At 37.0% G+C, this 13,585-nt stretch overlaps 1 protein-coding gene across 3 annotated transcripts in view; it reads right to left on the bottom strand.

Moving 5' to 3' along the window:
* The window catches only part of CERKL (CERK like autophagy regulator), a gene marked incomplete at both ends in the record, with an annotated part of 107,886 nt that overhangs the window by 20,812 nt on the left and 73,489 nt on the right, over window positions 1-13,585 (bottom strand). The window contains 2 exons of one of the 3 annotated variants that reach the window (XM_080690032.1): window positions 4,818-4,960; window positions 10,062-10,125. The exons of the other annotated variants lie outside the window; for them this stretch is intronic. Coding sequence (XP_080546158.1) covers window positions 4,818-4,960; window positions 10,062-10,125 — 207 coding nt within the window. The remainder of the gene's footprint in view (window positions 1-4,817; window positions 4,961-10,061; window positions 10,126-13,585) is intronic. 3 annotated transcript variants of the gene reach the window in all.

Here is a 13,585-nt window from a genome sequence, read left to right as displayed (position 1 = left end):
TGGTTTTTTTTCCACAAAAACCTATGTGAACACAAATGTTTATTGGCTCAATTTTGCCATTCCAAAATGCATACATATTTCAAAACATGATGTACATGTTAGATATATTTAATTTTATGTCAACTTAAAAATAAATGAGGATAAAAACTTTAAAACAGTATATGAGCACACTTCTCTGAAGGTGATTTCATGCACTCTAGGGTTTGAGAACTAGTAGTCTAGAAACCTGTCATTCTGTGGACCCTGACCTGACCTTTCCAATGATCCTTTTCCCTTCTTCACCTTGCTCTTTGGCCATCTAATTGCTAATTCATCTGGAATGAGTGAGAGGAAGAAAGAGGAAACATCTATCCATTTTTTTCTTCCCAGATTTATGGTAAAGATTTTGGGGCAGGCCACATAATTAGAGTGAAATATTTAGGATTATCGATGGATTACAGTACTCCATGAAGCAATTTCCTCCATTACCACGGTTAATTAGGAATAGACCATAAAAGCATTCCTCTAGAAAGGCTATTTAAAAACATAATGTAATGTTGTCATGTGCAATAGAGAACGACACAGATCATGACTCAAGGAAACACTGTCTATTCCTGAGAGTTTGAAGTAAGCTGAGTTTTCTCAAGCACAGACGCTTTTAGAATGCTTGAGATGTACTGTATTTTTATGTCTTCTTAGTCTTTGTAACTTCTCCCTAATTCTGTAGACATTAGCATGGTCACAGACCTGAGCAGAAGTGAGAAAATTGTTTTCATAATCTACTCATGGATGGATACCTTAATCACTGTGTGTGTTTGTGGTTTACATTGTGAAGATAAAAAGAAAGCTCATGAGAAAGCACCTGTAAAACCGTAAAACTATAGATGCTTCTATATTTTTGTTTGGTAATCTAAAAGATGGATCACTTTTTTGTTTCAGAAAAATGCACTCTATTTGAAAAGATGTCTACATGCCAAAAGAACATACTGCTCATATAAATAACAGCGGTGTAATTTTAACATTCTCAAAAAAGCTATAAGTGTTCTATCTCAAGGTAAACATTTTAATTAGCCTGAAAAGTTATTTTTCTTAACACTACCAGCAACTTGGCCCACCATCCCCTCCCTAGACATACAAAAAGGTGCCAAAAACAAAGAGTAGAAACAGAAGTAGCAGTCCATGTACAGACAGCATGATTGCTGATATACTAGGCAGAAACTACTAAGGCACAAAACAACAAACAAAAAAAAAGAAATAGAAAAAGAAAATAGAGAAAAAAATGTCCTTGGAAGTGCAAGCACTTCTGCAGAACAATTAACTTAATTAACCAGACATCATGAATATTCATAAGGCTGTTAATGTCGCCCACATCCAAACAGATAAATGTGATGTAATGACTTCCTAGTCAAGCATATCTAAAATTCTCATGAAAACAGCACCTACACTTTGGTTCTTTGCCTGAAATATCAGAAATTAACAGTCCCTCGGCAATATTTTATCCTCCTCAAATTAATTGGAAAGCATGAATTTATTTATGCAAACTCTATAGAAATGTATGGTTCACAGCCATCAGTATGTGGACCAAGCCTTGTTTTACAACTGGATTGCTTTTTTATTTTTATGTCCTCTTCAGCTCTTTTCCCTAACCCCCCCTTCTAGCTTTAATCAGACTCTCTATAGTTCCTTAGCACCAGTTCCCATAGCAACAAACACCATTCCTAATGGCCAGCAGTTCAAATACAGGCTTCCCCACATCTGATCCATTTGAGTCTGACTGTAATTCAGTGGCTTAGTCTGTTGGCTCAGTGGAGTAATTTACTAAACCCTCCCCCTCTGGGTGTCTCTCTCCAGGAGGCAAATGGTTTCAAAGGCAAACTGTCTCCTCATGTTCAGCTTGGAAACTTCCTGCCCAGCTCTTGCTCCCAGTCTGTATCAAAAGCCCTGACCAGGCATAGCATCCTCTTATTAAATGCCTCCCACGCATGACTTTCTCCTCCTATTAGATGGAATTAGTAAACTGGAACTCTGATCCAACAACCAGTCTCTTGGCAGCATGCTGTATCTTCTTAACAAGAAGCGTTACAACGGCATTTCTATAAATACCCCCGGAATACATAGACTACTTTTGAAATCAGAAATATGTTCTGAAATTATAAAAACTCATACCATTCCTTTATAAAATCATAAGTGCATATTAAAGACATAAGTCCGAAAACCAGTTTTTATAGCTAAATGCCCACTTGGTGTCAAAGGCATACTTCTCTCGTTTTAGTTTCACTGACCTCAGGTATTTAAATACTAACATGAAAAACATTGGCCTACTAAGCACACCCACTTCACATGGAGAGAAATGTTGGAAAAATTCCATTAACTGCCGTCAGAACTACTAAAATGACAAAGACTTAAAAAGAATACAGTGGCATCAACAATATGGCTCTAAATATCTTTTTTCCCTCTTTGAGACTAGGTTAGATGCTATTGCAGATTTTTCTACATATACCTCAGAATTACCACAATATCAATGTTTCCCTCCTTTTAAATTCTTGCCTTCATCAAAGACTATACTCTATAAAAAGGCTTTTAGTTACCTTTTGGTTTTTGCCAATATAACAGCGATACTAAATACACGCTCAGTGAAAGTGAATATCAAATAGAATGTTCAATTTTATTTCGACCGTGTGCATAATTTTTCATTTTTAGGAGGAAAATGTTTTCTGCTTTTAACATTAATACACAATGTTTTAAGTGATAATAATAAATTTCATTAATTATCATTGAAATAATAGTTTTACCTGAGTAATCTATCACATAACAAACTTGCAGAAAGTGTTCTCTTCTTTTCTGGCCCACAATCCAGGCCACACAGAGTGTTAATTCTTCTCCCAGGCTCTGACCACTACTTTCTCCTCCCTCTTCCACCAATCATTCAACCGCTTGCTAAAGAATGAATCCTCTTACAACAATTTCCATCAGGTTGCTCCCTTGATCTGAAATATCCCATTGTTCCCACTGCTTCTCAAATGCAGCTCAGACCCCTTCCTGTGGCTACAGGAGCCTCCACAGTCCAGCCTAAGTTGACACCAGTATCTCCCATCCAGTGGTCTACTTGCCATTTCTCCTTTGCTTTTATCATTCATTCATTCATTCATTCATTGCAGCTAAAAAAAAACAAAACAAAAAAAAAAAAACCTCCTTGTAAGCTGGTGTGGAGGCGCATGCTTGTAATCCCAGTATTTGAGAGGCTGAGACAGGAGGGTTGCAGGTTCAAAGCCAGCCTCAGCTACTTTGCAACTCAGTGAGATCCTGTTTCAAAATAAACAATAAGCCATGTGTGGTGGCCCACGTTTGTAATACCAGGATTTGGGAGGCTGATATAGGAGGATTGTGGTTCATGGCTAGCCTCAGTTACTTAGCAAGACCCTCTGCAATTTACCGAGACCCTGTTTCAAAATAAAGAATAAAAAATAGGGCTGGGGGGATAGCTTGGAGGTAGAATGACCCCTGGGTTCCTTCCCCAGTACCAGAAAAAAAAAAAAGAATACAAATTGGGCTGGGGGTGTAGCTCAGAGGTAAATGCCCCCAGTACCCAAAGAAATCAATCCCGCCAGGCGTGGTGGCGCACGCTTGTAATCCCAGCATTTGGGAGGCTGATACTGGAGGATCAGGGTTCTCAGACAGCCTGAGCTACTTAGTGAGGCCCTTTGCAACTTAGTGAGACCCTGTTTCAAAATAAAGAATAAAGCTGGGCATGGTGGTGCACGCTTGTAATCCCCGTGTTTGGGAGGCTGAGACAGGAGGATCAGGATCGCGCAGGTTCAAAGCCAGGATCGCGCAGGTTCAAAGCCAGCCTCGCTGGCTTAAGAGACCCTGTTTCCAAATAAAATATAAAATAGGTCTGTGAGTGTAGTCTGGATGTAGAAGGGTACCATCCCCAGTACTACCAAAAATAATAATAATAATAATAATAATAATAATAATAATAATAATAAAATTAAAATAAAAATATAGGGAAGGGGGTATAGCTTAGAGGTCAAATGTCCCTTGGTTCCATCCCCAGTACCCCCCCACACACACCCAATCAATCAATCCCCAGTACCACAAAAAAATAAATAAAAGAAAGAAAATAACTCCTTGTGACCCTTTTGGGCCAGACCCTACCCATTTTAATTGAAGTGTTACTTACTCCATAACATCTTCAGCATGTTCATTCACTTAGTAACCTTACTGCGCACTCACAGTGTGTGTGTGTCCTGTTCTCTTCCAGGCCCTGGAGGTAAGGGCCATGGATGGACCCACAACCAGCCCAGCCTTGAAGGAGTGCCCCCTCCAGGACGCATAACCTCCTTCCCATCACAAAGAATTTTTTGGTATTCTCAAGATTATCCGATTATACTTCAATTATATGAGTTCCCCATTTCACCCCTTATAAAACTCTAAACAGCTTGGCTAGAGTGGCTGTTTTGAAACCTCTGCTCTGGTTAGTATGTGACCATTAAACCTTCATATAGAAGTTAAAAATAATAACAATCTCATCTATTGATTGCTTAAACTATGTATTGAACCCTTCCTACGCACAATCTAATTTTGAACAACAATAACTACCTTGATGAATACTATAACTTATGCTCCCTTTATAGATTATACAAGTGAGGATCCAGAAGATGAAATGGTTCATCCAAAGTCTCATGTGCGCTAGCAGAGATGGCAGAAGTCAGCCTTGGATCTTTCAGACCCAAAGATTACACACCTAGAACTGGCATTCGACTTCCTAGGTTAGGAAGGAGGAAAGGGAATGAAGGAGTGGGGTCAATTTGACGGGCACGTGGCCACCCCCTTGCCTGCTGGAATGAAGCCCAGTGGGAGCTGTGCTCTGACAGGAGTGAGGATTCTGTCTGTTTCCATCCCCGCACTCTCCTGAGCTCTGAGAAGCAAAGCATGGGCTACTTCACTAGCAGATCCATCTCCACCAACACAGACGACACTAGAAAGAAGAAATCAAGCAAAAGATAGTAATAGTCTTTAAATAATTGGTAATTATTCACAAAATTTAGACTACAAAATATTTGGCTAATCTTACGTAGTCTATGCACACTTTCAATAATGTTAAGATGTTTCAGTGGCTAAAAAGATATAAAGTTTACTCTCTAAATACAACACCTAGATAATCTCCCATAGACAAGTATTTTAAAGTGAGTTAAAAGGCATTAAAACATTTGAACTGCGTGCTCAAATCTAGCCTGCATTTAACATCCCAAAGCATATCATTCTCTTTTTGTTTGTTGATATTACTGTCATCTGCAATTCAATTAATACCAACCAAAGTCATAAAATTCTAATTCTCAATAAATCCCTGAAAAGACAGACAGCAATAAATATGAAGCTTCTATTTTGGGAATTGATCATTATCATTAGCACACATATGTAGTCCTTGCAAACCTGACCTGGTTTTTATCTCCCTGACATTACTGCTCTATGGCACATCTAACTATAGTATTGTTACTACTCTAATCAGAGACAGCACTGCTAATATTTTTTGAAACCTCATGATAAGCTGAATTTCGGGTGACGGTTCTACAAAAATGATACATAAGATTTCAGAATTGTTTCATAATCACTTGTATTTAAAAGATGCAAAATAATCTTCATAATCAAAATGTCACCAATTTACCCACAAAGAGGAGGATTTCCCATTATTCAAAGCAAGTGTCGCAACCCAAGGCCTACAAGAGCCCAGCAGGAATGGGAGGCATGATCAGTCTGAGGAGACAGCAGCTCCTCAAGTAGAGCCCACTCATATCCTGTGGGAGGCCTACAATACAGATCTGGGTTTTCCAGAAAAACCAAAGATTCTAAGTTTAAGTTAAATCTCCTAATTTGTAAATAGTAGATAGCAACTGGCATTTCTTACATTTCTTAAAAACTAAGCACCAAAACAAATAGCCTGTAGGCTACAATCAAGAGGGGCTACTTGTTCCCAAAGTTTGGGAAGCCAGGGGATGGTGGCAGAGGCTGAAAGCATCCTGCCCATCCATTCCTTTCACCTTCCTAATTGAGGTGAGGACCTATGTCTCCACATGACCTGACCAATCCAGGTGCACTGTGGTTAGAAGAGAGATCCAGCTCATTTGTTAGGGACATTATTATATTCCCTCTTTTCATGGCTGAACTGATTCCATGGTTTCCCACGGCGGTGACTCTTTTAGAGAAAAGAGGACAAACTATAGGTCAGGCAGATTTACTGTTTCTTATTAAATCCTCAGAATTCTGTGGAGCAGGCATTAGTCACATCTTCATAGATGGGGAAAACAAAGTCTGATTTGAACCTTACCTGTTGATTTCAAAAATCGCCATGAGATTTCTAAACCTTCTATGAGCTTAGGACAACCCTTGATCCACATATGTGTACCTGGTGATGCTTGTATGTAATTTAAGAGATCATGAAAGCATCTAAGTTAGCATCAATGGACTTGACTCTTTCATACAGTGGGCAAGGCTTGATTCCTGGAATTTTGCATCCAGTTAAAGAATTGTGAATAAGTTAACTCATTGTGGGAGTTAACGGAGATGGGCTTTCTGTGAGCATCTTGTGCTACAAACATCTTTGAAATCTTGTTATAACACACTGTTAAATGTTTTTAAAATAACAAAATAATAATTATAGCAATAAAGTAACAGAATTATAATATATGTGTCAGGCATTGTTTTCAGTATTCTCCATGCATTAATTAATTTAATTTGAATAATAGCTCTATATAATATATACTAACAGCCTCAATGTACAAATTAGGAAATTAAGACAGGAAATATTAAGTAATTTTCCCATTGTCATACTACTAGTAAGTATTGAACAGGGGTTTCAAATAAAACAATGTGGGCTTAGACACTATGCTATTGTTCAATATACTATACTTTTCTATGAGACCCATATGAAATGTCATTAATTTGAAAATCAATTTGAAAACCAGTAGCACCAACATGAAATTGAGTGAGGTTAGGGAGAACTATATTTGTTTATGCTAATAATTAGTGGATCATTAAGATAATGTCCAAGTACCATTCAACCTAAGGATTATGCTTAATGCAAAAAATCATAATAGGTTGGACACTCTAAGAAAAGTTAAAATCAAAACAAATTCAACCTTTCATAAGGAATTAATACTATTCGAGATTTACTCTGAAATATAAACATTCCCATATGGTGAAGTAAAATCTTGTTTTTATTCCATCTTTCATGGTGAGGTACATCTTATTATCTTCAGAATAACTCCTTAATTGCTTTGGCCCCAAGCAGAATGATTCTATCTAGAAAATTAAAACGGGAGGCTAACATTTTATTTCCCTTTCAAAACAACGATAAGAAATTTTAAATGGCTATTTGTTATCAATATTATCTTTGAAATACTGGATATAGTATTTGTTTTTTGACCCAATGCTACTTTTTTTTTGTGTGTGTGTGTGTGGTACTGGGAATTGAACCCAGGGGTGTTCTAACTCTGAGCTATACACCAGAGCCCTATTTTATTCTTTATTTTGAAACAAGGTCTCACTAAGTAGCTGAGGTTGGCCATGAATATGTGATCCTCCTGTCTCAGCCTCCCAAGTACTGAGATTAGAAGTATGCACCACCAAGCCCGGCTCAATGGTATTTTTTGAACGGAGATTTTTTTTTTTTTCGTTACTAGGGATGGAACCCAGGAGTGTTCTACATCTGAGCTACATCCCAGCCCCTATTTTTTATTCTTTATTTTAAAACAAGGTCTCATTGAGTTGCAGAAGACTTCACTAAGTAGCTGAGGCTGTCTGTGAACCACAATCCTCCTGTCTCAGCCTTCCAAAAGCTGGGATTACAATCGTGTGCCACCACACCCGCCAGGAGATTTTATTTTTACTACTAAGTAATATATATCATAATAGAAAGTCTGACAAAATGTCAATATTCACTAAATAATGTCTAAATTATTGTCTATCTAGTTATTGTGAAATGAACATAAGAAAAAATATATAATTCAAGAAACAATAACAATAAAACACAGTGAAACAAATAGCAAAAAATTAGTTTACCATTTTCTATGGTCATAGAAACAAGTTTGGTTTAACTATATTCACATTTATAAATGCAACTGTTACTTCTTCAAGTATGTGCAGCTGATGATACTCTTCTTGGCCTTTACAAAGTTTCTGCTGTGCCCAGTATGAATAGGGAGGCTGATGTGGAATCTGAGCTTCAGCAGTGGATCCCAGAGTGTTTGCTAGAACACACTGGAGTGGGGTACCAGCTGTCATGAGTACTGCCAATGAGCTGTTTCTGTTGGCTTTGGAAATACATAACAATGTGTCTTCACAGAAACATATGTAACTCATTTTTTAAAATCTCCAAAATCTTGGGAAATAGCATGTCTTAAACATCACTTACGGAATCATTTTGCTTTGCTGAATAATACACATTGAATCTTCTTTGGATCTGAACCTCCTTGGCCTGTGGCTAAGACCTGTGGTGACTTCCTACCGACCTCCCACCAGTGGTTCCACTAGAGTCAGGAGGGAGGCCTCTGGCTGAAGGTTCTTGAAGGGATGTGATCCCATCTCTCACAGAAATGAAATGTCATCATGGGTTACCTTCTCCCAACTTTAAATATTTTAAGAGTGTTCCTATGGTCACTTTTTGGACAGTTTTAGAGACAGGGAACTTGCCAACCTACACTACATTTCAGACAACTCTACTTGTTAAAGAACTAATTCTAACCAGGCATGGTGGTGCATGCCTGTAACTCCAGTACTTGGGAGACTGACACAGGACAATCGAAGATCCAAAGCCAGCCTCAGAAATTTAGCAAGGCTCTCAGCAACTTAGTGAGACCCTATTTGCAAATTAAAAAACAAAAAGGCCTGGGGGTGTAGATCTGAGGTAGAATACCCCTGGGTTCAATTCCCAGCAAAACACACACACACACACACACTAAATATATATATATTCACAGATAATTAAATAATTATTCTTTTAAAACACCCTTTCTGCTGTTGTTCTCACATACCTCACTATGTACTTGTAAGTAGGGGACTTAAAAATCACCATGTTGTTAAGATAATTATCCCAAACACCATACCAGCTTCTACTGGAAAAACTGAATCCACAAAAATAAACTATTTGAAGGACTTGGGAATATAATTTCTAATAAACATTTTAAATAAGTCCAAAGTAAATCGGTATTCTGTCGAGTTTTGAGAAAGTTAAATCACAAAGGTCAGGTCAAACAATTTGGCTTATGAACATCTGAGCAAAGACTGAAAGATCTATGTCTTTTAGTACCACAGTCAAATTAATAATTAATAATAATAATAATAATAATAGTACCTGCATGGGAAGTGAGAATTAAGTATGTTCAGATAAATGGAAAAAAATCAGTACACTGTATTTGTGCAATAGTCTTCCTTCATTCTGACTAGTTCGCCATAATCCTTGGTGTGGTATATAGATACCAACTGCCAGCAGTAAGCAATCTTTGCACACTCCAACAAGGCATTGTGGTCTTCAGTGTTTTCTATGAATAACTCACCCATTTGGTAGACACTAAATTATGAGGTAACTAAAATTAGCATCTTTTATCAATTCTGAATATATTCACTGTTACAAAATATTTATCCCAATAAAGTCAAATTAACTACTGGGTACTTATTACAACTTTCAATAAGTTTGTAGAAGAGGGTCATAATGCACTTATACCATATAACCAGTATAACCACTCTTAGTGTTTTTCATATGCTTACCTTGCAAAAGCCAAAAGTTAAGAATTGCATTTACAAATGAATGCACATAAAGTGTAGTTACATTAAGTAAATACATTGTGAGTTTTCAACATATACAATTACATTCTCTTTTTTGTTGCTTTTCTCTACCAGATCATGAGGGTATATGAGCATGTTTTAGTATTATGAATTATTACATAGATATAACCAGAAGAGAGCCTGATTATTTATATCACGAATATCTAAAAGACATGGGTCCCAAATATGTGACTAAAGAGTAACAAAAACACTTAATAACATAAATTTCATGATGTGTATAGATTAACGATAAAACCTACCCATCAAATCCCTGGAGGTCACATTCCTTAAGCAGGGATAGTGCGTGCCCTTTGTATTCCGTTACTATTTAAAAAAAAAATACAAAAGTGAATATTTAAAATGATGATCCATACTTTATAACTTGGTTTGGCAAAATAATATGATTAACATATGGCCAGGTCATAAAACAACATTTATTCTTGAATATTTATACTTTAATCATAAGAAAGAGGATTGTTAGTTGCCTGATATGTTTTATAGCATTATGTAAAAGAGGGTCATGTATTCATTCCAACTACACAAGTCACTTGGGGATATCCAACACAGAGCGGTTAGATAATTTATCTCGGTGCCTGTCTGTTTAGTGTTCCTTAAATCAGACACATTTCCCTGAAATCAGAAGCTTAGGAGCAGGAGTATTTTGAAAATACAGCATATTATCTGGCATTGAACCGTCAATGTAAAATCGCTTTGGCAACCTTACATGAATAAATTAGTTGAAAGGTTAGTGCAAGATTTACATACCAGAAGAATGTGTATCTGGAACTGCTAGACTGAAAAAAGGAGGAGTTGGATGTGAAAATATGAAGTAAAGCCAACACGATGATAAGAGACCCAACCCCACAAGGAGGGTGGCACACGGGCCCACCAGAGCCTGGGTCCTTCGAGGAAATGAATCTGTCACACCGCATCGCTGTCTCCACAGTCACCAATGCCCTGTGCAGTATTGTAAATGCCAATGAAGACAGGATAAACGGGCACACTGCAGATGGCACCAGGCGTCACAACAACATTTAGCATTTTCCTGGGCAGCCCTGCCAGAAGAGACAGCCCAGCTGTATCCACCCATCAAAGGTTTCTGCTGACTGACATGACATTGCAGATGGATTTTTTGTGTAAGAATGTGCATCGCTTTATGCAAGATTACATTAATCTTTCATGCCTGTCCGTCCCTGGTGCCAGCATGCTTTAAGCTTTTTCTGCAATGGTTTGAGATATTGTTAAAAAGTATTAGTCTTGGTTTCTAAGGGAGCCATCCTGTATCCAGCAGTGTTACCTTGTCATTCTCTTGCAGCTTATTCAAAGCGCTGTTAACATTCACATGAACAAAAACTCTCTGTATTAAGCTCTAAGCAGAAGAAAGCTATAACAGAACTGAATATGAGGTATTAACATTAATACTGTTGCAAGGTTAAGCTATCATAAAAGATGTGTGTTGACCACTCATTTGCAACCAAAGTAATTGGTTGCAACCTTTCTATGTAAAATAGTAAAAATGTCTTCCACATACAGTAAAATTAATTCAGGATATTATGAAAAAATATTTATGTTGAAACTCAGTTTTTCAAGTTTTTCCTTTGTACCAAAGCTTATTTTGGTAAAGCTTTTCAAATCCCCATAAAAAATTAAATTTAAAATCATGTTATTGTTGGATGATATTTTCACTTAAAAATTTTTAAATAAACTCATGTTCTTTAATCTGGCAGGAAGCATTTTACTATACGCTAATATAAAATATCCACAAACAGTGATTTTTTTATGGAATACCATAAAATTTAAGTAAAATTACTGATCTGGAACAAAAAGAAAAAAAGTAAAAGAAACATAACTACCCACAGCTAGAAAATATATTTGCAGAGTGAGAAAAATAAATAATATGCCTTTGGCCTCAGTAAGTTTACACATTGGAGATTAAACAATATACACTAATTAAAATAAATGTATGAAGATAAATAATGATTATAAAGAAAATGAATATGGGGCAAAAGGATTATGTGTGACTTGGACAAATATTTAAATAAAGAAGAATCAATATATATGTTTTTATACAGACTGTATGGGCTCTAACATCACAGAAAGTTATATTAAAAAATACTACTCCAAATAAACATAGTCTTTGAACACAATTCCCACTCTGGGGATCCCCCACTCCTTAGCATAAATATTATTCCCTCAGGAAGACAAGAGTAGAGAAGAGCAATGTTTCTGAGGTTGGTACTGAACGTCAGTTTAAAATAAATTCAGGTGAGATTTGACGTGGACGTAAAGGAAATATTTTTTGGTCTGGTGATTAAAATTTATCATGGGATAGGATGCTGAGAGGTTCTGTTCTCTTTTATCCTACACATATTTCAAACTTACCTCAAACCAGAATTCCAGCATGTCCACCTTTGAATATAATCTCTCAATTGTCATTCGCTTTATGTTTCATCATCAACTCCCTCCTAGATTATCCTTTTCCTCCTCCCTCTCAGATCCCTCTGACTCACACTGTTTCTGTCTTAATCATTCTGTAGCATCCCTCTGTTCCTCAGTCAGAGCTCTAGATCTGGCAAGTACCACCTTTCCCGTGTGCACTATAGCCATCTTTAGTCTACTTTCCCTCTAACTTCTGTCCCACTGTGGCCAGAATGGCCTTTACGATTATATGTGTGTGTGTGTGTGTGTGTGTGTGTGTGTGTGTGTGTGTGTGTGTGTATGTATGTGTATTATGTATATAATTTTTTGTGGTACTGGGGATTGAACCCAGGGGCATTCTACCTCTGTGGTACACCCTCAGCCCTATTATTTATTCTTTATTTTGAAACAGAGTTTCACTAAATGTGGTGGGCCTCACTAAGTAGCTGAGGCTGGCCTCAAACCTGTCATTCTTTTGTCTCAGCCTCCCAAGTACTGGAATTACAAGGATGTGCCACTATGCCCAATGTATCAAAAATATTATAATCAAGTTATTTCCTTGTATAAATGCCACTGATGACTTTTCATTATCTCTAGGAATAAATTTCCAAATTCTTAACCCACATATTTACATGTGAGTGTTGGAAACAGAATTGGCCATATACACTTTCAATTATTTAAGGTAATAAGACAACCTTCACCTAGAGTTCTCATATTTCTCTCTCTCTGCTACATGAACACTAATTACACAAATTTTTTATTAGAATGCAGGTACAAAGGAACGGAGGACCCTCTTTTGGCAAAGTTTCATCAGAATCCTTATTTTTTTGCTGGGTGAGATTAAGAATGACAAGAGACATTTCCAAGGAATAGAAGGATTCAATCATAGTCATAAAGACGCCAAGATAACACAAAGATACCCAACAAAAGGGCCAAAAGTTAGAAGCATGATCTTTTAAGGAGAAAAAAGAGGAAAGTGACAAAAATTCTGAAAATTATTCCTAGTAGGTAATATTATCTGGTGACCAAGCATTCCCATGGGCACTGAGCTGGCAGATATCAGGGTTGCATTCAGATAAGAATCTTTAATCATGATGATGACAATGACCATGGGAAGGTCTAGCTAGCATCTCTGTTAGTAATTAGTGACTGAAGAAGACAGATGTGTTTATCATGAGCAAGAGAGATCAGAGGCAGACTGGATATCTGCCTTCAATTATTTCAATGGTGCTTATGCACTAGATAGGATAGTTTATTTTGTGCTCCTACAAAGAATGACACTAACTTGAATAGATAACAATTACAAAGAGGCAAATGTCAGTTCTCAAGTTCTCCACGTGGCACAGTTTTATACCTAGCACAAAAG

Source organism: Muscardinus avellanarius (assembly GCF_963383645.1).
Source record: "Muscardinus avellanarius genome assembly, chromosome: 2".
NCBI lineage: Eukaryota > Metazoa > Chordata > Mammalia > Rodentia > Gliridae > Muscardinus > Muscardinus avellanarius.
The sequence above is the reverse complement of the archived record's forward strand: the minus strand, read 5'-3'. Positions and strand labels throughout refer to the sequence as shown.